At 45.2% G+C, this 24,652-nt stretch overlaps 1 protein-coding gene across 13 annotated transcripts in view; it reads right to left on the reverse strand.

The window, feature by feature from the left end:
- The window catches only part of KIF1B (kinesin family member 1B), a 128,595-nt gene that overhangs the window by 13,332 nt on the left and 90,611 nt on the right, over nt 1-24,652 (reverse strand). For 5 of the 13 annotated variants that reach the window (XM_083453645.1, XM_083453639.1, XM_083453647.1 and 2 more), the window contains 18 exons: nt 23,846-23,942; nt 22,680-22,828; nt 21,492-21,670; nt 20,438-20,575; nt 18,887-19,159; nt 13,583-13,701; nt 12,348-12,433; nt 12,107-12,236; nt 10,807-10,969; nt 10,308-10,398; nt 9,904-10,022; nt 9,194-9,249; nt 7,087-7,195; nt 6,030-6,096; nt 5,395-5,479; nt 2,749-2,854; nt 1,005-1,119; nt 717-850 (listed from right to left, as the gene is read on the reverse strand). In XM_083453645.1, coding sequence (XP_083309771.1) covers nt 717-850; nt 1,005-1,119; nt 2,749-2,854; nt 5,395-5,479; nt 6,030-6,096; nt 7,087-7,195; nt 9,194-9,249; nt 9,904-10,022; nt 10,308-10,398; nt 10,807-10,969; nt 12,107-12,236; nt 12,348-12,433; nt 13,583-13,701; nt 18,887-19,159; nt 20,438-20,575; nt 21,492-21,670; nt 22,680-22,828; nt 23,846-23,942 — 2,216 coding nt within the window. The remainder of the gene's footprint in view (nt 1-716; nt 851-1,004; nt 1,120-2,748; nt 2,855-5,394; nt 5,480-6,029; nt 6,097-7,086; nt 7,196-9,193; nt 9,250-9,903; nt 10,023-10,307; nt 10,399-10,806; nt 10,970-12,106; nt 12,237-12,347; nt 12,434-13,582; nt 13,702-18,886; nt 19,160-20,437; nt 20,576-21,491; nt 21,671-22,679; nt 22,829-23,845; nt 23,943-24,652) is intronic. The other 8 variants (XM_083453652.1, XM_083453641.1, XM_083453640.1 and 5 more) reach the window with 2 other exon arrangements.

Below are 24,652 nucleotides of genomic sequence, written 5' to 3' on the forward strand. Positions count from 1 at the left end.
CTTTCAGACTGACGTAAGTTGTATTTTCCTTGAAATTCCACTATATGTAACAAACCACGACCATCATCTGAGGCCCTTGTTCGTGTGCCTCCTCCATGAGAGGTTCAGAGGGCGGCAACACGTGAATGGGCCTTTTCTGCAGTGGCTCCTCACTTTTGGAATGCTCTCCCCAGGGAGGCTCACCTTGGCTAATTAAACAATCTATGGCCTTTGAAACTTGGGGGGAGGTGTTTTGTTTGTTACTATGGTATGCATTTTTGTGCTTTTATGTTATAAGCTGTCCTGTGATCCTCAAATGAAAGGTGGTATGGAAAAGTCATAAATAAATATAATACATGTGCACACCATCCTCTTGAAACTGAAGCACCTAGTGTTTTCAGTGTTCCCAAATGCTTAGCTTTGGAGCCTATATAACAACAGCTTGGAGTTCTTTCCATGTGCCTTCTCCAGAGTGAGCCCAGGAGCCAATCCTCAGCAGCGGACTCACCTCCTTTCACTCTGATTGGCTGCAATGAGCACAAAGGATGAGAAGAATTCTTCTCAGTGGCTACTGCAGACCCTCAGCGACCCTGGACCACGATACCACTGGGAGGCACCCATCCCCACACCTCATTTAATCAACAATCCCTGCAGAACAGCAAGCTGATCTATTCAGAATCCACACCCTTCAGCCCATACACACAACGCTCATACAGGACACAACTTATTCAACTTACGAATCTGGGGATTTGGAATAGCCGCTGCCAAAGAGACTGCGCAGTGAGCGAGGGGGTGAAATCTTGGCATCTCGAGAGTAGAAAACCATGCAGACATCCTTGGTGATGACAGCTGGCTGGATGCAGTGGTCCAGCTGGAAGGAAAAGAGAGCCATGCAGCTGTTTACCCTCTCAACTAAACCAGTGTGCAAGTGTTCTAGGACTAACACTGGGTACCACCCTCTGTCAAGATATTTTCTTCCACCTGATTCCAGATCCAACCACTGTGGGGGACATGAGATAACTCACCTCCAGGTAAGCTGAGAGGGTCATGTAGATCTTCTCTCCATAGGGGGTCACCCGGTTCAAAAGGAGGGAGTTATGGAGGGAACTGTCCCAGACTGCCTCAAAACGGTAGAAAGTCCTGAAGGGAACAGAACAGAAACAAAGCCATGGCTTTTAAAAAATGGACCTCTGAGCAGACCACGACAAGCATGTTGTAGAAAGCCTCCCTTCTTTGGTCAGAGGTAGTGGTCTCCTCTCAGCAATAAAAATAGAAGCTTTTGGAACTACATCTAAAACTAGGTGGGGCATGTGCCTCACAAGACAGCAATATACAATTACTTATTATTATTATTGTTACTACTAATATTATTCTTGTGTGCAACAGTGACTCCTAGGATAGGCTAGCCAGCATGGAAACAAAAAGGGTAACCAGATCTAAATGGGAAACCACAATGTGAGAGAGTACAAGGAACACAAGGAGGAAAAGAGGGCTCCGTGTATGTTTTTCATTTGTTCAGCTGACAAATGGAGCATCTGTCGCCTCCTCAACACAGTGGGGAAACGAGGAGAAGACAGAATACTCGAATCACACAGCAGAGCTAAGAGATTTGCTAAGGACTAACTACTGGTGGGAAAGGGGAGAGGCATAAAAGCATTCTGTTGAAGCCAGAAGCTGTATGCACAAAGGAAAACAAACTGAAAATACCTAGGCATATCCTTATCAAGAAAGAGCCTGTGAAGACACAGAAAGCTTTTATTAGTGCAGCCCAAAGCAAGAACAGCAGAGAGGGAGAAGAAACAAGCAGACAAAGAAAACAGAAAAAAAAGAAGGGATAGGCAAGCAGCAACCCAAAAAAAAACCACATTCATAGATAACACTTTTTTAAAAAGCACAAAATAAATCGTTACTGCTCCCACATCCCCATGGATTGAGCCAAACCCTGAGCTAAACCTTTGACTTAGCCAAAGGTCCATACCATACTATTAAAGCAAATTTATACTAGGCTTCTCTGCCAAAGAATCCTGGGAAGTGTACTTTGTTAAGGGCATCAAGGGTGTTAGGAGACCCCGCACTTTGCAGAGCTACAATTCCAAGCACACTTAACAAACTACATTTCTCAGGATGTTTTTTTTTTCTGCAGGGCGGGGGCAGCCATGGCTGTTAAAAGCGACACAAGAGTCCTTTAAATGTAGTGTGTGGATGTGAGCTGATAGAATGACTAGTCTAGTGTCAGTACCCGTTTCGTGACACAAGAGGGCAGCACCACACCTGCAAGCTGGGAGTGCACAGCTGCCTTTGTCTAGTCAGGGAAGAGGAAGCTGTTGTTGGGACTCCAACTCCCATCAGCCTCAGGAATCATGGCCAATGGGTGGTGGGAGCTGTAGTCCAACGAACACCCGGAGGGCCATATCGTCCCCATCCCTGCTGTCGTCCAAGAAGGGGGGTGGGAAGGGAGTTGTGTCCAGGATGCCTAAACAATAGAGACCAACAGCTAATATGTTCTTCTACCCCATGACTTTTAAGCAAATAATGAAGCGTTAATTCTTCCAGGGTGGAACTACTTTCCGAACGAGGAAGTGAGAAGAGAGACACTTACAACCCTTTCTTCTGAGTTGTTTTATTTTAATTTCAATCCACATTGGCTCAGGATACAAGGATTTAGGCTTGGGGGTCCTTTCTGACATGCAGCTTCAAATATCTGACCTAGGTGAGTCAAGAGGAGAGGGTTCCGCCTTGCCAGGCAGGCTGTTGGGGAAATCCTATTACCTGTTAGAGCTGTGGGAAGTTCTCAGGTATTTTGCAGAGATGATATTCAGAGACAGGATCGCATCCACTGCAGCTTCATCTACTTCGGCTTTGTTTCTGATGCGCCCTGAAGAAAAAGTGGAGGGAGTCAAAATGCAGGATGGGAATTTATTTAGCTTAGAGCCAAACTAGGCAGAAGCAGTGTCCAGGTGGAAGGCCGCTTGACCTTTCGGTGAGATTGGGAGCATGAATTTCTCCATGTGTCCCCACATGGAACAGCATCTTTAATGGAAGTAGATGCTCCTGGTGTTCTTGCAGAGGAGATGGGAAAGGTTCGAGCACATAACCCTAATTGCTTGGCAATACAAGCCAACCAGGCCAATGTCTGAATAAAGCTGATTTATTTTGGTAAAAAGCAGTTTTCTTTTCTTTCATTCATTCATATCTATATCTATATATCTATATTTGCTTAATTGAAATAAACAAAAGAAACATTCTTCATCATCCATTAATACAAAAATATAAAACAAATCAACTAAAAGAAAGAAAAAAAATCTAATCGAATAGAATTAAGAATATCTTCTTACTTTACGTACAACTTCCCATCCACTCCATGTTTCACATATTCATTATTAACTTATTGCCAAAACTTGTCAGATTGTTAAAGTATAAATATTTAATTATCTGTGGTCTTGATTCTTACTATCAACTACTACAGATGTTATTTGAATGCTACAACAGAGTTTAGACTGTGATTTTTCAAATATATTTTAACTACTTCTCACTTAGAAATGAATTCATGTTTTGTTTTTCATTTTTTCCTGATAAACTGTCCAACTCTGCATATTCAACCAGTTTTTGAATCCATTCTGTCCTAGAAGGAACATTGTCACTTTTCCAAAAAAAAGAGAGAGCAGTTTTCTATGTTCATACCTTCATGTGCAAGTTTCTCTGACACTGCAAGGTTCTGATTCCACCCTCCGCGCTCTCCCAATTGCCCACCAACTATCCAGTCATTCCATGATTCCTTAAGCTTCACACTTCCCCTCACCTTAACTTTCCATACTCAGAAGTGATCTTCCCAAACACTAAACACTGTCCGGAGTTTTGGGCTGGGCTGCCATCAGTATGCTGATGACACCCAACTCTGTCTGTTGATGGATGGCCACCCTGACTCGGCCCCAGACACACTGACCAGATGCTTGGAAGCTGTGGCTGGATGGTTACGTGGGAGCCGGTTGAAGTTAAATCCTTCGAAGACAGAGGTCCTCTGGCTGGGACGGGACGATATGGGATTGAGGGGGCAACTCCCATCTCTAGCGGGGGTGCAATTAGTGCCAGCACCATCCGTTAAGAGTTTGGGTGTAATCTTCGACACCTCCCTCTCCATGGAGGCGCAGATTGCAGCTATAACAAAGGCGGCATTTTTTCATCTCCGCCAAGCTAAGCAGTTGGCTCCTTACCTCTCTCGCCCTGACCTAGCCACTGTGATCCATGCGACGGTCACCTCCAGACTGGATTATTGTAACTCGCTCTACGTGGGGCTGCCCTTGAGACTGACCCAGAAACTCCAGAGGGTGCAGAATGCCGCAGCGAGACTCCTTACAGGGTCTTCACTGCGAGATCACATTCATCCGGTGCTATACCAGCTGCACTGGCTCCCGGTGGAATACAGGATCAGGTTTAAGGTGCTGGTTTTAACCTTTAAAGCCCTATACGGCCTAGGACCCTCGTACCTACGGGACCGCCTCTCCTGGTATGCCCCACAGAGAAACCTACGCTCGTCAAATAAAAACATCCTGAAGGTCCCAGGCCTCAGAGAGGTTAGGCTGGCCTCAACTAGAGCCAGGGCTTTCTCGGCTGCGGCTCCAATCTGGTGGAACGCTCTGTCACAAGAGACTAGGGCCCTGCGGGACCTGACATCTTTCCGCAGAGCCTGCAAGACAGAGTTGTTCCACCAGGCCTTTGGTCAGGTCCCAGCCTGACTCCCTCCTCTGGCAACCTGCACAGAATTTTGCTCAACGGTTGCCATTAATTTGACTTTAATTAATTTTTATAATGGAATGTTTTTAGAATGTTTGATTATTTGATTGTTTGATTATTTAATTGTTGTTAGCCGCCCTGAGCCCGGCTTCGGCTGGGGAGGGCGGGATATAAATAAAATTTATTATTATTATTATTATTAAAAAGAAACCCCAAAATGGCTTGTTGCAGTTTTATTACTTACTACATATCTTGCCCACTTTTTTCTCCAAAGAGTTCAAAGTGGCGTATGTATCCTCAATTAATCCCCACAACAACCCTGTGAGGTAGACTAGTGACTGGCTCAAGGTTACACCCACTGAGCTTCAAGGCTGAGTGGGGGGGAAATTTGAACCCTGGTCTTCCAGGTCCCATGCCAACGTTCTAGCCATTACACTACACTGGCTCTTACACAGCACACATCCATTTATTCCTAGCCAGGGAAAACAGAAATGATGGTTTTAAAAAAGGCTAACATGAGACTGATGAGCGTTCAATCAGTGTGGTCATATTGAGGTGTATTTGGAAGAAAGCTAGCACTGCTTGCAGAGGGGCTGCTGTTCTTTTGAATGTGAAACAGTCTGAAGAGGAACCAGAATGGATCCTGATAATAAGAGAAAAGTAAAGAGAGGGAGGAGAACTTACCAACCACCAGCTCTCGCACGTCCTTCCAGTGTAGCTCATTTCCTTTCTCATGGATGATGGTGACTGTGATCCGGCGCTGGATTCCCTGGAGGAATTGAAGGAGCAAAACTTAAGTCTCCTCTGCAGCTTTATAGCAGGGCTGCAACAATTAGCTGGTCGGATGTAGGGTGGGAAACCTGAGTCCCTTTGAAGGTTGCTGGACTCCAGCTCCAATCAGCCCTCAGCCAGCAGGGAGAATAATCAGTGTTGATGGGAGCTGGAGTTGGAAGCTGAATGCTGGAAGATTTAGGGCAGATAAAAGAAACAGCTTATTCACTCGGCACATAGTTAAACTATGGAACTCACTCTCACAGGGGGAAGTGACAGCCACCAACTTGGAGGGTTATAAAATAAGATTGGACAAATTTATGGTGGATAAGGCTATCAATGGCTAGTAATCACAATAGCTATGCTCTACAGCCACAGTGGGAGGTACTAATGCTTCTGAATACCACTGTGAGAACAGGATGCTGGCCTGGATTGGCTGGCCTGATTCAGCAGCCTCTTCTCATGCTCTTGTATGATAAGATGTCTTTCTGCTTACAGACAGAAGACCTGGCAATTTAGCAGACCCTCAGATTCAAGCATCGGAGTACCTGGTGAAGCAAAAACGTCCCCTGGCAAGGTAGACCTCCAGTGTGGTCAACAATAGCAGGAATGTATCTGCAGAGGAGAAAAAGGAGAGTGCAAACACCCAGATGAGAGAAAGAAGAGATATCTGCATAATCAGAGAGGTCATTTAACCAAGCTTCCTTCTAAAGGATTCATGGGAAACAGCATCCTAACAAAAAAACCCATACAATGGCCTACACCTCAAAAATAAGGTGAGGCAGCCTCTTCTCCTCTCACAATTACCAGAAAGGGGGAGGGTCTGAAGAGCGTGATGAGAACCGGATGTACAGGACTGCATTGCACCACAGTAAAGAAAGTCACAATTCAGCACCACAAAGAGCCAAATTCCACCACTTGTCTATAAATAATGTGAATTGTGCCATGTGCATGCCCTCTCTTCTTTTGCATAATTTGAAATGTTGCTAGCCATGGAGAGGGCACAAGCAGAAATGCAGGACTACGAGTCCACACAACTTCAGCCCCTGGAAAATGTGAAGGCAGAGTTTCCCAGGAAGCAGTCTCTTATGTTCCCACAGGATCATAGTAGAACAGCCCCCTGCAGATAGAAAGGGTTGTTCAAGCTATTCAAGCAATCCAAAACCCATGTGGCTACCAGGCTAGCTTCAAGGATCTTGTCTTAATTTACAAGGCCCTTAACAACCTGGGTCCACAATACTTTAAGGACTGCCTGATTCCTTATATCCCTGCCCTGTCACTGAGGGCTTAAGGAGTCACTTTTTGTGCCCACCTCACAAAGGCTCAGACACACAGCTCACATCCATCAGGAGCCATGAGTTCAGAACAGTGGGTTGAATTCTGCAGATCCCTCCCAGCTGATATCAGAACTCCCTATTGAACTTCAGACATTTGGCTTAATTCAGCAGCTATTTTAAGTAAGCTTTCTGATTTTACGATAAACTTCAATTGATTTTCTCTCTACTGTAAACTTAAAACATACTGCTTAGATATGATGCTTAACATAGCAGGATATACACTGTTGGAATAAAACAAACACAGGAGAGATGATGAGGCAGAACTCACTCTCCAGTCGGCTCCAACTCGCTGATCTCAAACCAAACAAGGAGGTCGTATTTGGTCACGCTCTGTCCCAAGTTGGACTTACTCACTGTGTTGAGCTTGGTAGCTGGGACTGAAAGAGAAAAAGGCCAGCTTACAAAAACTGCACAAGGCAATAGGAAGGAGAACTCCTTGGGATTATTACCAATGGGTCACACAATGACTCAGTTCACATGTCACAGTAAACCATGGTTTACTTTGATCACACCTAAGAGGGTCACACTGGATGGAAATAAACCACCACACCAACTTAGTGTCACCAAAACTCAAACTGGAGAATGTGGCTTGCTTTCCTCCAAATAAACCACAATCAGTAAGCCTTAGCTACAGAATGTGATTTGTTCACACCTAAACAAATCATACCCATGGTTCATTCATAACATCAAACTGGTGGGTGTGGTTTGTTTCCTTCAAGTGTTAGGTGGGAGGAGTGAAGTGGGAACTATTTCACTTCTGTACAGTAAAGCTATGGTTTATGGCTTACCAATACATGAAAATACAGCTACTGTCAAGGCTGTCAAGCCTGAAACTGATGCTCCAGGCTCCGCAAAAGGATTGTGCCCCAATCTGAGGTGGGTTGCACCATGGTATTATTATACCACCAGTACTTTTCTCCTTGCCGTTGGAGTGAATGGACATGGCCGTTAATTTCAATGCATCTACTCTGAGTAAAGTTTAGTAGGATGCAGTCCTTAATCCCCATAGTTACAATAAATCTACAATGAAAAGGAAGAGAAACTAAGGATTCTAATGAGGTCCTGTAGAATTCACAAGACTGTACCACAAGACTACCACCACAGAAATCCTGGAAAGGCATATATAACTGCCCAGTGCTGGCCTTTCCCTGGACACACCACCGATGGATGCAGAAAGGCCAGGGGAAAGGGAGGGAGGGAGGGGCTGTTCCTACATCTATCACAGACGGCATCCGGCTACTAACCATCTCGCTTGGGGAAGCGCTCGGTCTGACAGCTGGGGACAGGCAGAAAGAGGAAAGGTGGCAGCTGGTCGGCCCCATCCTGGAAAGCTGCCGCGGCCGAGGAGGCAAGCACGTTGGCGTGCTCGGAGAACGTGTTCAGCACATGCACGTTTACATAGCCAGACATGAGATACCTGATCAACTCAATTTTTCTCTCATGGTCTGGAAAAGGCAGTGGGAGGAGGATGTGGCAAGTAAGGGATGAAGGGCCAGCAGGCAATAGGGAGGCAAGGAGGGGAAAGGGACAGACCAAGGAGATTGGGAGCAGGAGAAGAAGAGGGGAGAAATGAACACAAGAAGTCAACATGCACAACCAAAACGAAAAACAAAGAAAGATATGGGATTGTTGCAGCAAGCTTGGGTCAGTGAGTTGTTAGTGAGAATGGGGCTATATGGATGAGGAGGAAGCTAGTCTTTAGATAAATCAACATCTACTAAATATTTTGAGAAATTGTTTCTACGGACACTGCTTAAGATATTGTAACCAAATTTTGCACAGTGGTTCCCAAGATCTAGAAGGTTTTCATATACATTTAGATACAACCGGATGCCATTTTGAATCAAGATGGGCAAACTAAGCCTTTCAAAACTGCACTGATTTTTTTGGTTTCTCATGGTTCCTGAGCATCACCAATAGAAGGCTGCTATAAATAAATAAAGCAGGCTGGATGACGTGTCTGGAACAGAAGAGTTGCTTACTCAACCAGCCCCTCAACCCTTAAAAATACCTCCCTGGTTTGGAATATGAACTGAAGGGGAGTCTCCAGGATTACAAACAGATGCTCATCAAAGGCGAGCAAAGTCTGCATCCAGGTAATTACATGGGGAAGTTGTAGCAAATTTGGGTCTTCTTGTTCCCCGCTCCTTTGAGTCGAAATTGACAAACACAATAGATGTCGGCAGGTAGGATAATAAATGATTTTGTGGGCAAGAAACTTCTATAACAAAAAACAACAGTAAGCTGGGGTTCCCTCAGGAAAACGGTTCCATATTCTAATTGATTCTTTTCTTCTATTGCGGGCTGAAGAGAGGTAGGCAGTCTTGCATTTTACATACACTAACAGAGATGAGTCAGTGAAAAGTTGTTCTTACCTGGTTTTGAGAGAGGCATGGGAGGAGGGAAGTATCGGCGGGATGGCTGTCGGGGGCTGTGGAGAAAGGAAGCAGGTTAATCCTCCGGAGGTCCTTCCCTTCCCAACCCTCATTGTAATATGGTGCTAGATTCAGGTAGGTAGCCTTGTTGCTCTGACGCAGTCAAAATAAATAAAATAATAATAATAAAACTGTCCAGTAGCACCTTAGAGACCAACTAAGCTTGTTCTGGGTACACTATAAGCTACCGTGTGCATGCACACCTCTTCAGATATTCTTCAGGTAATATTGTGGTTACGGGCCGGTCTCATGCTAACAATACAGCTGGCTTTAGCACTACAGTGTGGTAATAAACTCTCTCCCCTCTCCCCCCCCCCAAATTCTACTCTTTGGAATGGGGAGCAAAATCAGAATTGAAAATGCAGACACCAGAGTGCTGCACTGTGTTAATTCACAAGGCAGCACTAAAGCAGTTGCACATAAAACTTACTCCACTTCCCCTAGCCTTAAAAAGCCATTTAAAGGCTAGGAAAAGGAAGAGAATAAGAACTGCTATACTAGTAGTGGCAAAGGAAGGGAGAGGAAGGCAGGTAGGCAGAGTGAGTGGGCGGGTGGCCAAATGCTTCCCTAAGGAAATATTTGCAAATCCAGGCTATCCTTTACGTTTTCCCCCATTCTGACCTAATCAGAGGACATCCATACACTAATACCTGTTGAGATCCTGTCCCTGAAGATGGAGCGGATGTTGTTGATAATGTCCAAAGACTTCAAATACTATAGGCTTCGTCTTGATGTATTCTACAAAGGATTCTGTCACTTCCACAGAAATCTATCGAAAGAGACAATAAGCACGGCATCAGTCTGGCTTTATATGTCTTCAGCCAATCAAAAGCCCCAGCCAGTGCATCTGACAAGAGATGGATGGCTTAACTCCATTTGGAACGTATACAGGGTCTGTTCCAGCTACAGCTTTGTTACACATCCACACTAACGACCCCCTTACAGAAAACGTCAAAGCCGGGCTATTCTGACTCCCAAGAGATAGAACATGCCCCCACCCCAACAGTGACAGACCAGGAGGTCACCCATCAGAAGCAGACCCACTTCCACTTACGTTCTGGACGTGATAAAAACCAAGAGGCGCCCCTCGGCCATTGTTTTTGAGAGGTTCAGTAGAGAATGCTTCATCATGTCGATGCAGAAAGCTAGGGCGACAAAAATGCAATCTAATTTAGCAAAATAATGCTTTGTCATCCATTCTGGAAAGCTGTCGTGAAGAGAAATGCTGCTCCATAGTTTAAAAAGTTTCCCCACCCCACTTCCGCAGGAAGTTTGACACGAGGGGTCAAAATGTTCATTAAAATATGCTGTTGTCCCAACCTCAGGAAAGTTTGCCCACCCTCCTTCCATGCTAGTTAGAAGGCTTGAGGAATTGGAAGCAAAGTCAAACAAGAGGCTCTGGCTAGTAAGCCACACTCCTCTGTGTGTGGATGCCCCAGAATGAGTTAGGTTCACCCTTGCACAGCAGTTCCCAAACAGCTCAGAATTTCCAAAACAATGACTAAGACTCTGACCCATAGATACAGCTGTTGCTCACTGCAGGCGAAACTTACTTGAATTGGCAGAAGATGTCTGCATATTCCGGGAGGATGCCGCTGGCTTGCAGCACTGTCACCCGGAAAGTAAAGACGCTTCCCAGTTTTAGGTGGTCGCCAACTTCTTCGGTAAAGCCTTCCATGGCCATCTTGCCATCCAGCAACGAGCCAGACTTCAAGTCTGAAAAAGGAGGAGGGTTGACTCATGAGACAGTCAGGGTTTTCCTGCTCCTCAGTGTCATGGGGCACTTTCCCCAAGCAGCTGCTCAGAACGGCATCTGAATTTCCCAAGATGCTTCAAAGACACAGGAGGCTGCTTCATGCCAAGTCAGACTATTAGGGTCCATCCCTGTACTGACAGTAGCTCTTCAGGCTCAATGTGGGATGGGAAGGAAGGAAGGTACACACTCACCTCTAAACCAGGGGTCAAAAACATGGTGCCCTCCAGATGCTGCTGATGTCCCAACTCCCATCAGCCCTAGCCAGGTATGGCCAATGATCAGGAATGGCAAGAGCTTTAGTGTAAAAACATCCGGAGGGCCACTTGTGCCCCTTCCCTGATCCGCCTGCCTTGCCTTGCTTGCCCTCCCCTAGTCCCAGAGCCTTCATAATGAATCTGCTTCCAGAAGAACTATGAAGGGACCTTTTGCCCTTCGGGGTTGTTGTATAAAAAGACTGCAGGGCAGGGGGAGGTATGCTAGGTACTAATATTATCAGCTTCAGGGCTATTTTTAGATATGTCTTGATACTTTTACTTGAGGTTTAGGTTCACACAAATGTAATCAAGAATTAACAGTTCATTTAAGTGTTGTAATGATAATAAAAAGCATGTGTTTTTATTGTACTGCAGTATTTAGGCCAGGGATGGTGAACCTGTGGCCCTCCTGGATGTTATGTGATACCAGCTCCAGAAGCCAGCATGGTCAATGGTCAGGGATGACGGAGGTTGGACTCCAGCAACAACTGAAGGGCTGCAGGTTCCTCAACTCTGGATTAAAGGCTCCTGGGAGCACCATCTAAAAAGGAGGCTCCTTGCTGTGTCTCTTCATGAGTGGCTGCATTGGCTTTTATTAACACAGATTAAAACCAGGCCCTCCAGATGTTCTTGGACTCCAACTCCCATAACCAAAGCCAGTATGGTCAAGGATGATAGGGGTTGGAGATCTAGAGGACCACAGGCTCCCCATCCCTGATTTGAAGGGAGGGGAACCCCAGTCTGCATGGGTCTGTTGTTGTTTTGATCCTGCCCTTAACCCTAAATTCAACGTAAAGCCTCCGTTTACCCTGTCCCACCTTTCCTAAGAGCTGCATCACTTACCCATGTCATTCATTCTGTTGATTTCCTCAGGAGGTGTGATGACCTCTGAACTCTGGCCCTGACCTTCTACAATTCGCAGTTCCTCCAAGGACAACCCAGAACGGGTCATCGCAACCGACGTAAAGTTGCTCTGAGCAAAGCAAAAGGGAGAGAGGAGCGACAAGTTAGCTTTCTGTCCGCTTTCTACACCAAAAGGGACAGGAACACACAGATACAAGAGCTCGTTTAAGTCGCGGGTTACCTTGTTAAAATACTCGTTATCAAATGAGATTTTAGCGGTGCCCGACTGCCGAACACCAGATCCATAGTCAGGAGCTTCTTCGTCAGCTAAAAGAACAAAACATAGGGAGGAATTCAACATCATGTGATTATGATTGCTCCATCAATGTGAGCATTTTGGCCTTCCAGGCAGAACATCTCCCCTCTCCCCCACCCAAGTGCTGTTTTAGAGGTTCTGCTAACCCCCCAGAGCTAATGGGAGGGTGCATGGGGAAACGAGAGGGAGGAAGCCCTACTGCACTAGTGGGACTGGTTGAGCTAACACAACTATTTACTTGAATCCGGCCCTGGGAATGGATACAGCAATCAGATGAGCAATTAGATTTTCAAAGAAACTATAGTAGGCCCTTTAAAAATGTAGAATTCAGCTATTGGTTTACAATAATCAGCTATTCAGTTGATCTTGTTCATTTTATTTATTATTGCACTTATTGCACACCTTTCCTCTAAGGAGCTTGGTTCTTCCCACACTCCTTTTTGTTCTCACAATAACTCTGTGAGGTAGGTTAGGCTGAGAGAAATTGACTGGCCCGGTGAGTTTCATGGCTGAGCAAGGGTTCTGAACCTAGGTCTCCCAGGCCTCAATCCGACACTCTAACCACTAGACCGCACTGTATAAATAATTTCACAACCCTGGAAAATATCTTATGTTATTCCTATGTTATTCCTTACTGAAGGACAGAGATTTGAACTGAGCTACCAAAGAAAATCAGCCACCGTTTTCTTAAGTTTGGCGCAAAGGGGGGAAGGCAGCTACTGTGTTCAGCATTAGATGAATTGTTGTAAACCAGGAGACCACAAGTAGGGTGAACTGGCTCTGTCACCAGCATGGGATCGCAAAAGGCAGGGATAGGGAACCTCAGGCCTCTTTAACCAGCCTTTTGGGCTCTAACCAGGCCACACACAACACACACCCTGCTTTGCACCCTTATTGGTCCACTTATGCCTGGCTAGAATCTGCCCTTGAACCCTGATCATGCCTCTTGGTTGCCTGGAGGACAGGCAGAGAGGGGATGTGTAGAAACAAGATGATTGTATAAATGTAAATGAGCATCCGCTGCCCCACCTGTTTCTGATTCTGGGAGGTCCCCAGAACCATAGAGTTGGAAGATTGGCAAGAAGGGAATGTGGCCCTTGTGCTGAAAGAAGCTCCCGTGAGGAATCATGGAAGGGCAGAGTGTAAGCACAGCACCTTACCAGCTATAGCTTGGACTGCCACACGCAGGAATCCACGCACTTCCCCTTTCTCACTGACCACGGCCACTCTGTGGATGAGTGGGACTGGGTAGAGAAGGTTGCTCAAGTACACAAAGGCCCTGGAGGGTTAAAGGAGGGATATTATACAGAAGCACAAACATTAGAACACCGCTTACAAACTGAAGCTTGTACTTGTCAGCCTGAACAGGCACCGTATTAGGTTTTGGAATCTGCAAACCAGTTTCAACACATTTGCATCAACGCATAAAAACTCAACCAGCCACTCAATGGTAGTGAGTTAGACATGAAGATGTTGGTTTATCAAAGAAGATGTTTGAAATGGAAGAGAGCTATAAACGTGGGTTGTTGTTTTTTGCCAGTTACTAACATTACTAAGGATGAAAGCTTTATGAAAACATTTCAAGTACACCAGGAAAGGAAATTACAGGGTTGTTTTTTAAAGTGTTCACCTTTATTCACAATGCATTCTAAACAGGCAGAAGCACTTTAAAAAGGGGAAATATGATGGGGCTTAATAATGATTTCATCCTTCCATGTGTATTTCAGTGATGTTGCCCAACATCCAAGAATGGCTGTGTTCAGACAACAAGCTAAACCATAGTTTAGTGTGATGAGAACAAGCTGCAGTATCAGGCTCACTACACTCCCTACTACCCTTCCTGCTTACGTTAACTTCAAATAGCTCCTTCTCAGAAGGGCTGTAGCTCAGTGGAACAGCATCTGCCTTGTATGCAGAAAGATCTCCAGGGAGGACAATACTAAGCTAGATGGGGCCAAGTCTGGCTCAGTATAAAGCAGCTACATATGTTCCTATCTACTTGGACTGCGGCAAACTGTGGGGGGGGAAGCTTTAAATGCCGTAACTGGCTAAACGTACTCAAGTGTGAACAGGAATAAAGGCCAGGAAAACATATACTGTAGACTAGTGGCTTGCAAGGTATTAGTCTATTCTGCCATCCCCATGCCCTTTGCCCCACCAGGCAGACATTTCCTGAAATGAAAAGAATGTGAGCGATGTAAAATGCATGATTTTATATATATACATATACATAAATTCTACAACAAAAATGACAACAAAATGGCAGTACAAAAGAAAAATAAAATAATAGATTAATAAAGTGCTAGGAGCAAAATGAAAACGTGAAGAACAGAAATAGCCGCAACTCAGCACTGGAATAAATCAGTTAAGGATCTACTTCATTTTTTTCAGTCTGCTCCGAAGAGATGGAGACTCCTGAATATGCCAAAAGGGAATGTTGTGTCATTTGTGAGCTTGTAAAAAATGCAACATTTCTATTAAATCAAGTCTGGTTCATTTTCACTTCCAGTGGAATCAAGAGAAGTTGTACCAGGTAAGAGATTCAACGAGTTACTATGTCATTATTGAACACTAGGAGTGAATAAATATAAGCTTTTAAAACACTTGCCTCTCATGTGGTAGAACAAGCTGCAAATTAAATCTTCCCCCATCTCTTCACCATTTACACTTGTATACACTTGCAATTGAGGGATCATCCAGATCATATATCTTTCAATGTGAATTATATCCCCTGCCCTGCTTGAGCAGTGGCAATGCTTCTGAGGGTTGTAGCCTATGCTCATCCTACTCAGAGCAGACTCACTGCAATGAATGGCCATAACTAGCTTAGGCCCATTCATTTCAATGGATCTTACGCGAATAGGACTTTGTTGGATACAACACTGAGGTTCTCCCACACTTGTCAACTCTAACACCGACTGCCCCATGAAATTCTCAGGGATCCTTAAAATCCCCCTGCCTGGGAGGTGGTGGGGATCAAGGATGCAGAAGCCCTCCTTGCAAAGAAAGGTGGATATATGCAACAATGAAGCTTCATTTTCCAAAGCACATTTAAACCTCTCTCATGGCAGCACACAGTTCATCTAAGGCCTTTTAAAACGTTGTTAATTAAAAGGTAAGTGGGACCTGCAACAAAATACTGCAGTGAGGGATGATCCTGTTAGGGGCTCCAGACAGTTAGCGCCTCCTCCCACTGTCCCAATCTTCACTGGGCTGTTGGTTGGGGAGCAGGGGTTGCAGAGGAGAAGCTCATCCTCTTCTATTCTCCCCACCCATAAAAATATTTTTGTACTTCTGAAAAATGTGGGGCTCTCCTGAGCACACTGACACCTTCTCATTTTGAAGGGGCTGCATTTTGGCTCCGTTTCCATCCCTACTCAGCAGCTGAATTTTCTAATAGGAGAACTGATGGTGCTTAGAGCCATAGGGCAATGCACTCAGAGGAGGAGATCTACTTTTTGTGCCTCCACCCTACTCAAGTGTTTCCCAGCAGCTATATGCATTGTCATACACACTTCTTGGCTAGAGAACTGCACCGCAAGATTCAGAGAAGTCCAAATTACAAAGGATGGAAATTTCAGTTCAAGTACTGTTTCGGAAAGCAAAAATTAAGTAAGTTCGCCTTTAAATGTGAACTGAAATTCTCCCCGAACACCTGTGCTTGCCCGCTAGATGTTGTTGTATTCCAACTCCCAGCAACCTCAGCAAGCCCAGCCAAAGGCCAAGGATTATGGGAGTTGTAGTCCAACAGCACCTGGGTCACAGGATCGTCATCGCTTCTTTAAGGTAACAGCCATGACTATGATCTTCACAGCAGGAAACTCCATGAAATTACTTCTGCACTGAGTGGAAGGAACTCCTTCCATCTGCCAACTTCCTTCAAGACAATTTTAAATCTAATTTTATTTAAGGCAACACAGCAGCAGACTGAAAAAGGGGTGCAGGGAGCTATATTAGCAGAAAGGTTGGTGAGGCAGAGTGGCATACACACACACACAAAAACCAAATGAGAAATTAAATTTAATATGAAGATTTGTATCAAAACATAAAGACAACGGAACTCAAAAGAATGATAATGGTGGGTTGCTGTTGTTTTCTTTAGATAAACACAACATCATTTCAAGGATTCTGAGAAAATGCTCCACAGCCGCCACCCCTTTCCACCTCCCCTTCCAGCTTTTAAACCCAATGAGAACATCAGGCCTCCACGACAACCCAGCATGCCAAAAGATATGGCCACAGGGACTAGCTCTTTCATTTTGAGCCACAAGATGGCAGCCAAGGCACACACATGCGAAAATGACTAATTTCAGCTGTAAGGAGCCATGGGTAATGGTGTGTGATCTGAAGGCTCTTTATTCCCTGAGGCCAAAACAGAACTAGAAAATAAGGCATCAGGGAATGGGACAGATAGGAGCGAGAACTGTATTCATTCAAATCCTTTTTCTTCCCCACCTACCACAGGCCAACTTTGACAGGTGAGTGGGGCCTCCCAGCTGTTAATTATCTGATGTCATTACAACACCAAGCGACCATTTCAAAGAAGCCCCTATGAAGATACACTGCCAATTAGTTGATCAGCAGTTGTAGCAAGCTCCAGGGTGGTTCTTTGGAGCTGAGGTTTTTTCCTGCCGAATGCTGGGCATTGTTTGGGAAGAGTGGTCTCATGGGCCAAATATGGACCTATGCCAAATCCAATTTGGCCCACAGGCCAGAGGATCCTCACCCCAGGGTAGGCCCTCACCATTCCAAAAGAGGGTTCTTGATATTGTGGTCTCTATGAAATAACAGCAGAGGGTCTCAGCTAGACACAGGGAACCCAACCTGAAATCCTAAATCCATGCAGCTCCACTGGATTCACTGGATTCATGCAGCTCCACTGGGACTAGCAGAGATGGGAGGGAAATGCATTGCCAAGGTCCATTCCCCCAGCTTGATTATGCAGCTCAATAAGGGTATCTTGGGCACCACTATCACTGACCAATCAAGCTCACAGGGGTAAAAGATATAGGAGCTCAGTTCAGATATGACACCAAGGAATGGTTAAAGGAAGCTTAGCTATGGGTCGGTGTGATGCCTGAATTGACAAACTATGGTTCATTATCAGATGACAATACCAGAAACTATGGCTTGAAGTGAGTTTGCAAACCACTGTTATGCATTTCCCCTGATGCAACTTCTGAACTGACAAACTGTCATTACAATATTGTGCTGCTATGCCTGGCTGTAGGGCTTCTGAGCTGAGGAGAAATTGAAAGCTGTTCCAAACCATGGTTCACCTGCATATTTCAAACTTCAAACTATGGTTAGAACAAATGTTTTGGTGGGGTGTCTGGGTGGCATTAGTGAAAATATTTTTCTGCACCAAAGAGACATAATTTATCTTCTGCAAGTAGAGAGAAGGAACTACAAAGATCACTGTAGCTTTAACCTCTGAATACAAAAGCCCCTCTTTTGTCCTCCTCTAATTTCTGAAGAGGGACGCGGGTGGCGCTGTGGGTAAAACCTCAGCGCCTAGGACTTGCCGATCGCATGGTCAGCGGTTCGAATCCCCGCGGCGGGATGAGCTCCCGTCTTTCGGTCCCAGCTCCTGCCCACCTAGCAGTTCGAAAGCACCCCTAAGTGCAAGTGGATAAATAGGTACCGCTTTATAGCGGGAAGGTAAACAGCGTTTCCGTGTGCTGCGCTGGTGCTGGCTCACCAGAGCAGCTTCGTCACGCTGGCCACGTTACCCAGAAGTGTCTCCGGACAGCGCTGGCCCCCGGCCTCTTAAGTGAGATGGGCGCACAACCCTAGAGTCAGACACGACTGGCCCATACGGGCAGGGGTACCTTTACCTTTAATTTCTGAAAACTTCACCAAGTTTGCCCATACCTTGACACTCACTAGCCTTATTTGCATGTCACATAGAGCATGGCATGCCACTCAACCACCTTCCTTTTCTCTTTGCTCTCCTTGGAGCTGGAAGTAGCAAATCAGGTGCACTGGGCTTAAGGTGACATATGAAACAACCAATAAAACCTTGGACTAACCATCATTGCTTGTTTGGAAATAAACTAACCATGAGCATTGGCTCACACTTCACAGCAAGTCAAGGCTTAGGGTTTGTTGCTCCTGGCCCCACAGAGGGCAGAGCAAAGTGGGAGCAATTCAGCATCATACATTTAGTATGCTGCTCATTCATTACAAGTCCTGGTTTTATCACTTAGCGAGACATGTGGCCACAATAGCCATGGACTAGAAACTTGGTACATAGGACTAATGTTGGATTGAAGCCGAGAATCCCGACGCAGATTTCATAATAAATAACATGCCAAAACTACATTATACAACTAGTGGAGGCCCGGATGCATGGAGCTCAGAACACACCCATCACCCATGGCTTGGCTTGAATAGCTCTGGCACCTGCAGTCCAGGGCAAGAGCTAGCCCCCCTTGGCCATTCTTACAGTTAACCTCACCAACCTTCCCACTAAAATGAACCAGGGGGAGCGGTCGTAAAACGGGTCATGCCCATCATTGAAGAGGTCCGATCCCTCCTCAGTCCCTGCGTCAGAGCCCGTATCGTCCACAAAGGCCTCGTCGTCAAAGTCCTCCATCTCGTCCTGCTGCTCGTCGGCCAGCTCGGTGATGTCGGAGTCGGCCGTGGAGAAAGTGGGGGAGGGCGTGCGGTCAGCCAGGCGCTCGTTCACGCAGCCGTGGAAAATGGGGGAGCTAGATATATTGGTGGACGGAACACTTTTGATTAACGCAGGCAAGTGGGGTGGGGGAAGAGAAAGACAAGGACAACTTCATTCAACAAAGGAGTTTGATGTGGAGTCCGGCTCACAGCCCACTAGAATAAACTGACAAGCAAAAGCTTTTGGCTGCCTGGAGGAATTGGGGGGGGGCAGGTAAGAGGAATGTGGGGGAAAGGGGCGGTGGAGAAAACCAAGCAGCGCAGGGTGGGAAGAAAGACTTCAGAGGAAAGCAAAGGAAACATACTGCACAATATATCAGACGCTCGTACGCCAAAACACCCTATTATTTTGAGATCATTGGAATAAGTTTGTGGTAAGATGTCACCATTTCCAGTGCTGCAACATTCTGTCTTAAAGCAGAATATTTTATAAGTCACACAGAATTCTGGCAGCAGAATTCTGGACTGTGAAAGGGAGGTGGGTTCATTTTCAGATGCTCTCTCTGTATGTAATGTGTGTCTTTATACATATTGTGAGAGTCTTTTAATCTATTGTTCCTTAAACTATGGGGACTTTACTGAAGAAAGTCTAGGGTTTTGAAGAGCAAAAAAGAGGACACATTTGCTGACTTCTACCTTTAACTATGGGTCACGATGATGACTCTCATTTTACAAACCCATAAAAAAAGAGGATGTGTCCTGGAAAACGAGGACATATGGCAACCCTTAAAAGTCAGAATGAATTATTTCTTTTTTCTTCAAGAGTTAGATATTTACAAGATATACAAAGGCAAGAGACATTTCCTTATGATAAACATTGAGATAGGAGTTGAGGAATGATCCCTGGAGAATGGTGTGAGGGAGTAGAGCCTGGCTTGTTGAGAGCGCTCCAGCCAAAAACTAGGATTCATTGCAACTGCTACTTAGGAAAACAACCGTATTAATTCTTTTCTCAAGACAACGAACCCAAATTTATTACAGTTCTCCTCTGCCCTGCATCTTGTGCAGGGAATGAAATATAACATGTGAAGTTATCACACACAGAGAGGATCAACTTGCAAACAGACCTGCAAAATCCTTAGCCCACTTTCAAGTTCTGGGCTGCGTCTGCAGGTCAACTCCATATATAAGACCAATAGAACAACTCTGCAAAAAGCATCACTGTCTCCTCTTCATCATCTGAACCTCTTCCAACATGACATTTTCTGTTATACAGGATGATAACGCAAGCCAAGTCTGGGGATCCGTAAGACAATGCTTTCAACATTCTACCTACAAACTTCCATTCACCATCCAAGCTGAAGTCAACCAGCCAATAGAAATTTGTCACCACCTACCTCCCAACAAGTTTGAACCAATGGAACCGATCGTAGAAAGGGTCGCTCCCAGTCATGGTGCTCTCACTATCCTCCTGTGTGTTGGAGGCCATTTCTCCTGCTCGGTCGTACATCTCTCGCATCAGCTCCAGTCTCTGCCTGGAGAGCAGAGGGGGCAAGAAGATAAATGCAGAACCAGAAAGTCCATACTGCATTTAAAAGGTATGAAACTGCCTCATGTGGAATCATGCCATTGGTCCATGCACTACAGAATTTTGCTTAATGGTTGCCATCAATTTGATTTTAATCAATTTTTACAATGAAAGGTTTTTAGAATGTTGGATTATTTTGATTGCTGCTAGCCGCCCTGAGCCCAGCTTCAGCTGGGGAGGGCGGGGTATAAATAGAATTTATTATTATTATTATTATTACTACTACTACTACTACTACTACTACTACTACTACTACTACTACTACAGTTAGTGCTTGGAGTGAACCAGTTCAGTTTAACCAAGTTTACTGAATTGGTTCCAAAAGTTCTGGCATCCACCTAAAAGTAGTTCCCAAAATTGCCAGGTGAACTGAAAGTGAATTATGTTGGTTTTGGAAACTGAACTTTGAACAATTTCTAGTTCATCTTCAAGCTCATTCTCTTGTGTGTCCTCTTTATTCTTTAGACTCCGTGAGCCTTTAAGTTTAAAGATCATAATTGTTGGGGGAAATAAATTAAACAATGCACATTCCACGGATGTCAGCTGGAACATGTCCTTTTGGACATGTTAAACTAGCTCTTTTTTTAAAACTAACCTTCCAAGCCCTGATTACAGTACTGTCTATTCCAAATGGCAAAGGCACTCTAGGTTCTCAGAGGTGAGAACAAAATGGCTCTTCCCCCATTTTTTTTTTTACTCCTGCTGTTCTTTTATAATCCTGTTATACTTTTAATTTAGGTCATCCTGAGTGTTGTATGCTACTGCCTGGTGGATCACCAGAATGGAAAAGGCAGAGCTGAAATATTTGTAAATTAAATAAAATGCTTCCCAGAAGGGTGACTTTAACGGCAGCCCTAACGTACTTGAGTTTTTCCAGGGACCAATAATGAGTTGCACCGTTCTTCAGATCCTGGACTTCCACAGCAACCACTGTCCGAGGGAAAGGGCGGTTGTCCCGGGTCTTCTCCGACTCAGGCGGCAGCAATTCAGGTGGCAATGGGGAGTAGAGCGTGTCAGTCAGGAGGACAAACTGGAACTGCACCTGGAATGGAGGTAATGCACAGGAAAAGAGGAAGCTGCCTTATGCTAAGACAGTGCTGCTTACACTGACTGGCAGCAGCTCTCCAGGATGTCAAGAAAGAGTCTTTTCCTGGTTTCCACCTGGAGAAAGTGGATTGAACATGGGACTCCCTATACGCAAAGCAGACGACCTCCCAACGAGCTACACTCCTTCCCTTAAGGTATAGGTAGCTGCCTTATATTGAGCCAGACCAATTGGTCCATCTAGCTCAGTATTGTTGACACTGGCTGCAGCTTTCCAGGGTTTCAGACTGGGGTCTTTCCTAGACAAACCTGGAGATGCTGAGGATTTAACCTCAGAGCTTCTGCATGAAAAGCAGGTGTTCAGACTGAACTTCAGATAAGACTGGATCTAGAAGTGCTTTCTTATATATAGCCTATAGCAGGGATCTGGTTTCCTTAAGCAGAAAGACAGTTCCCACAGCTGAGACAAAGCAGGAACAGCTTCCCTTCGTCTCCCCATGGAGAACAAAAATATGCTGAAGGGAGCAAGGGTCATTCTGTTAGGGGTCTCTTCCTGTGCTCCCCGCCTTGCCTCCAACTTGAAGACAGGAAAAGGCAGGGAGCACTCAGGTTGACAGAAGGTCTGCTTCACAACTGACCCCTCCAAACTCTAGCCATGGTCACACTGACGCCATACATTTAAAGCAAATGGATTTCCACAAAGAGTCCTGGGAACTGTTGTTTACACAACTCCCAGCACCCTTAACAAACTACAGTTCCCAGGATTGTTTAGGGGAAAGCCATGTGCTTTAAATGCATGGCGTCAATGTGACCACAGGCTAAATCTGAACCATGCTGAAGCAACACAGGAGAACTGGGAATTGCAAGATCATTTGTGATTCTCATATATACCCTCTGACAAACTTTCAACGTTAACCAACTCCCCTCCACCCACATTTGTTCTGCAAGATGACTTGACACAGGCGTGCACAGCATGCAGTCATATTCAGTCGTGAATTCCCCCCTACCTTCTTTTTCAGCTCAACACTGATTGCATTGCCTTCTTTCAAATAGACTGCATTCCCCCACAGCTGATCTCTTAAGGAAGTAAACTGATGGAACTTCCACTTCCGGAAAGCCCATTGGGCTAATTCATACTCGTGCTGAGTCCAGGGTACTGCAGGAAGGAGAGAAGGTGATTGGGTTCATTTGAAGACAAGGACCGATTTCACATGAGCCCCACCCCTTCCAGATAATCTGAGGTCTTAAGTGGGGACCCTTTCTCAGTTTGAGGGTCATATTCTCTCATAAGCAATAAGACATCATGTCAGGAAAAAGCATTTAACAGATAAAGTCATGAGCCCCAGATAAAGAAATACAGAGGGCCACATTTGGCCCCTGAATCTGAGGTTCTCCACCCTGATCTAATTATGTCCAGAATCTATAGAGGCCCTAAAAAGAATCAGAGGAAGAGAAACTGTTAAGAATTTTGCAGAGTGCAAACTATCCCCCCAAAAGAGTATACCAGCTAAGAAACTGAGATATGGTTTTCTTAAGCCCTTATCTGCAATATGAAGGTAAAAACCATGGGAACCTTACATTGTGAGGGTTATGCAACATATTGTGCAGAACACTGGAACACCCTGACTGTTTTATGTATTTGTAGTCTACCCTAAAGGGTGGTGATCCTGAAGGGTAAGAGACATATTTCCAAAACCATCCAAGTGATAAATACAGAGAAGTTCCTGGAAGAGATTGTTCTGTGTTAAACTGAAACACTGGGTTGCATCAAGAGGGAAGGAAAGTCACTTTTTGTTTTGTTAAGGTAGCCTTTGTCAACCTGACACCCATCAGATGTTTCAGACTGCAACTCCCATCAGCCCCACCCTGAATGGCTGAGAGTAACAGATGATGGGAATTGTAATCTTTGATAGCAATTTTGTTTATATCAGGGGTGGTGAATGTGTGGCCTTCCAAATGTAGTTGGAGTCCTAACTCCCATAAGCTCAAGCCAGCATGACCATCAGTAATGGATGATGGGAACTGTAGTCTTTGATATTCATTTTGTTGACTGTCAGGTTGGTGAAAGCAGATTGAAGAGCTGTGATCATTTCCACAGACACCGTGAACATTTGTGGAGCAGTCTCTCACTCTCTCTGCAACCCAAACTGTCTGAATTCCACCCAGAACTCACCCTCCTCCTCCTCTTCCTCCTCCTCCTCTGTGGTCTCGGCAGCCAATGACCGGGTCTCCACCTGCTTCTGTAAGGCCTGGAGCTTACTCTCATAGTCCTGAAGGGGAAAGAGAAGAGAGCGTGTAGGAGAAGAAGAGACAGACAAAAGTAGAGAGGAGGTGGAAGAACACACACATAACTCCAGAGACAAGAAGGTGACAAAAGATGCAGGCAGAGAAGAGTTCTGGGATAAATGTCTCATCTATCCATTTGCTGGGGAAAGACCAAACCATTTCCATGGTAGTTCAACAGCTGGGAAATCTGGTAATATTTGAGTTTGATCTGTGTGATCTGCTGGAGAAGCCCACGCCTAAACAACAGAAAGTCAAGTTCTGCTCCGGAAGCAGGTCTAAGAATCAGAGTTGAAAGGCCTTTCAAGGGGGACAGCTGGGAGTGGTGAAAACAGGGCTGAAGTGCAGGGGGGGAAACCACATTATATTTATCTGCCTCCCCTTTCTCCCTGATGCTTGGCTGAGCATTGGGCCACGTAAGATTAGGCAGTGGGTCAGAAGCAGCTCAGGGGGTACAGATTTCACTCTTCTGAACAAGAAACAGGAAAAAATGCACATTGATTGGCGACTATGCATCCTGACTGCAGAATGTACAATATTAATTTGATATATGCATGTTCCCTAAGGTCTGTTGGGCACTGTGCATAATGTCTGAAGAAAGTGCAAAATTCAGCCGAGATATGCACATTTTCCAAGGCTGTTGGAGATGATATACACTGACTGGGAAATGTGTACAACTTTCTCTTCATATGGAAGG

This window comes from Podarcis tiliguerta (genome assembly GCF_965153285.1).
Source record: "Podarcis tiliguerta genome assembly, chromosome: 8".
NCBI classification, from domain to species: domain Eukaryota; kingdom Metazoa; phylum Chordata; class Lepidosauria; order Squamata; family Lacertidae; genus Podarcis; species Podarcis tiliguerta.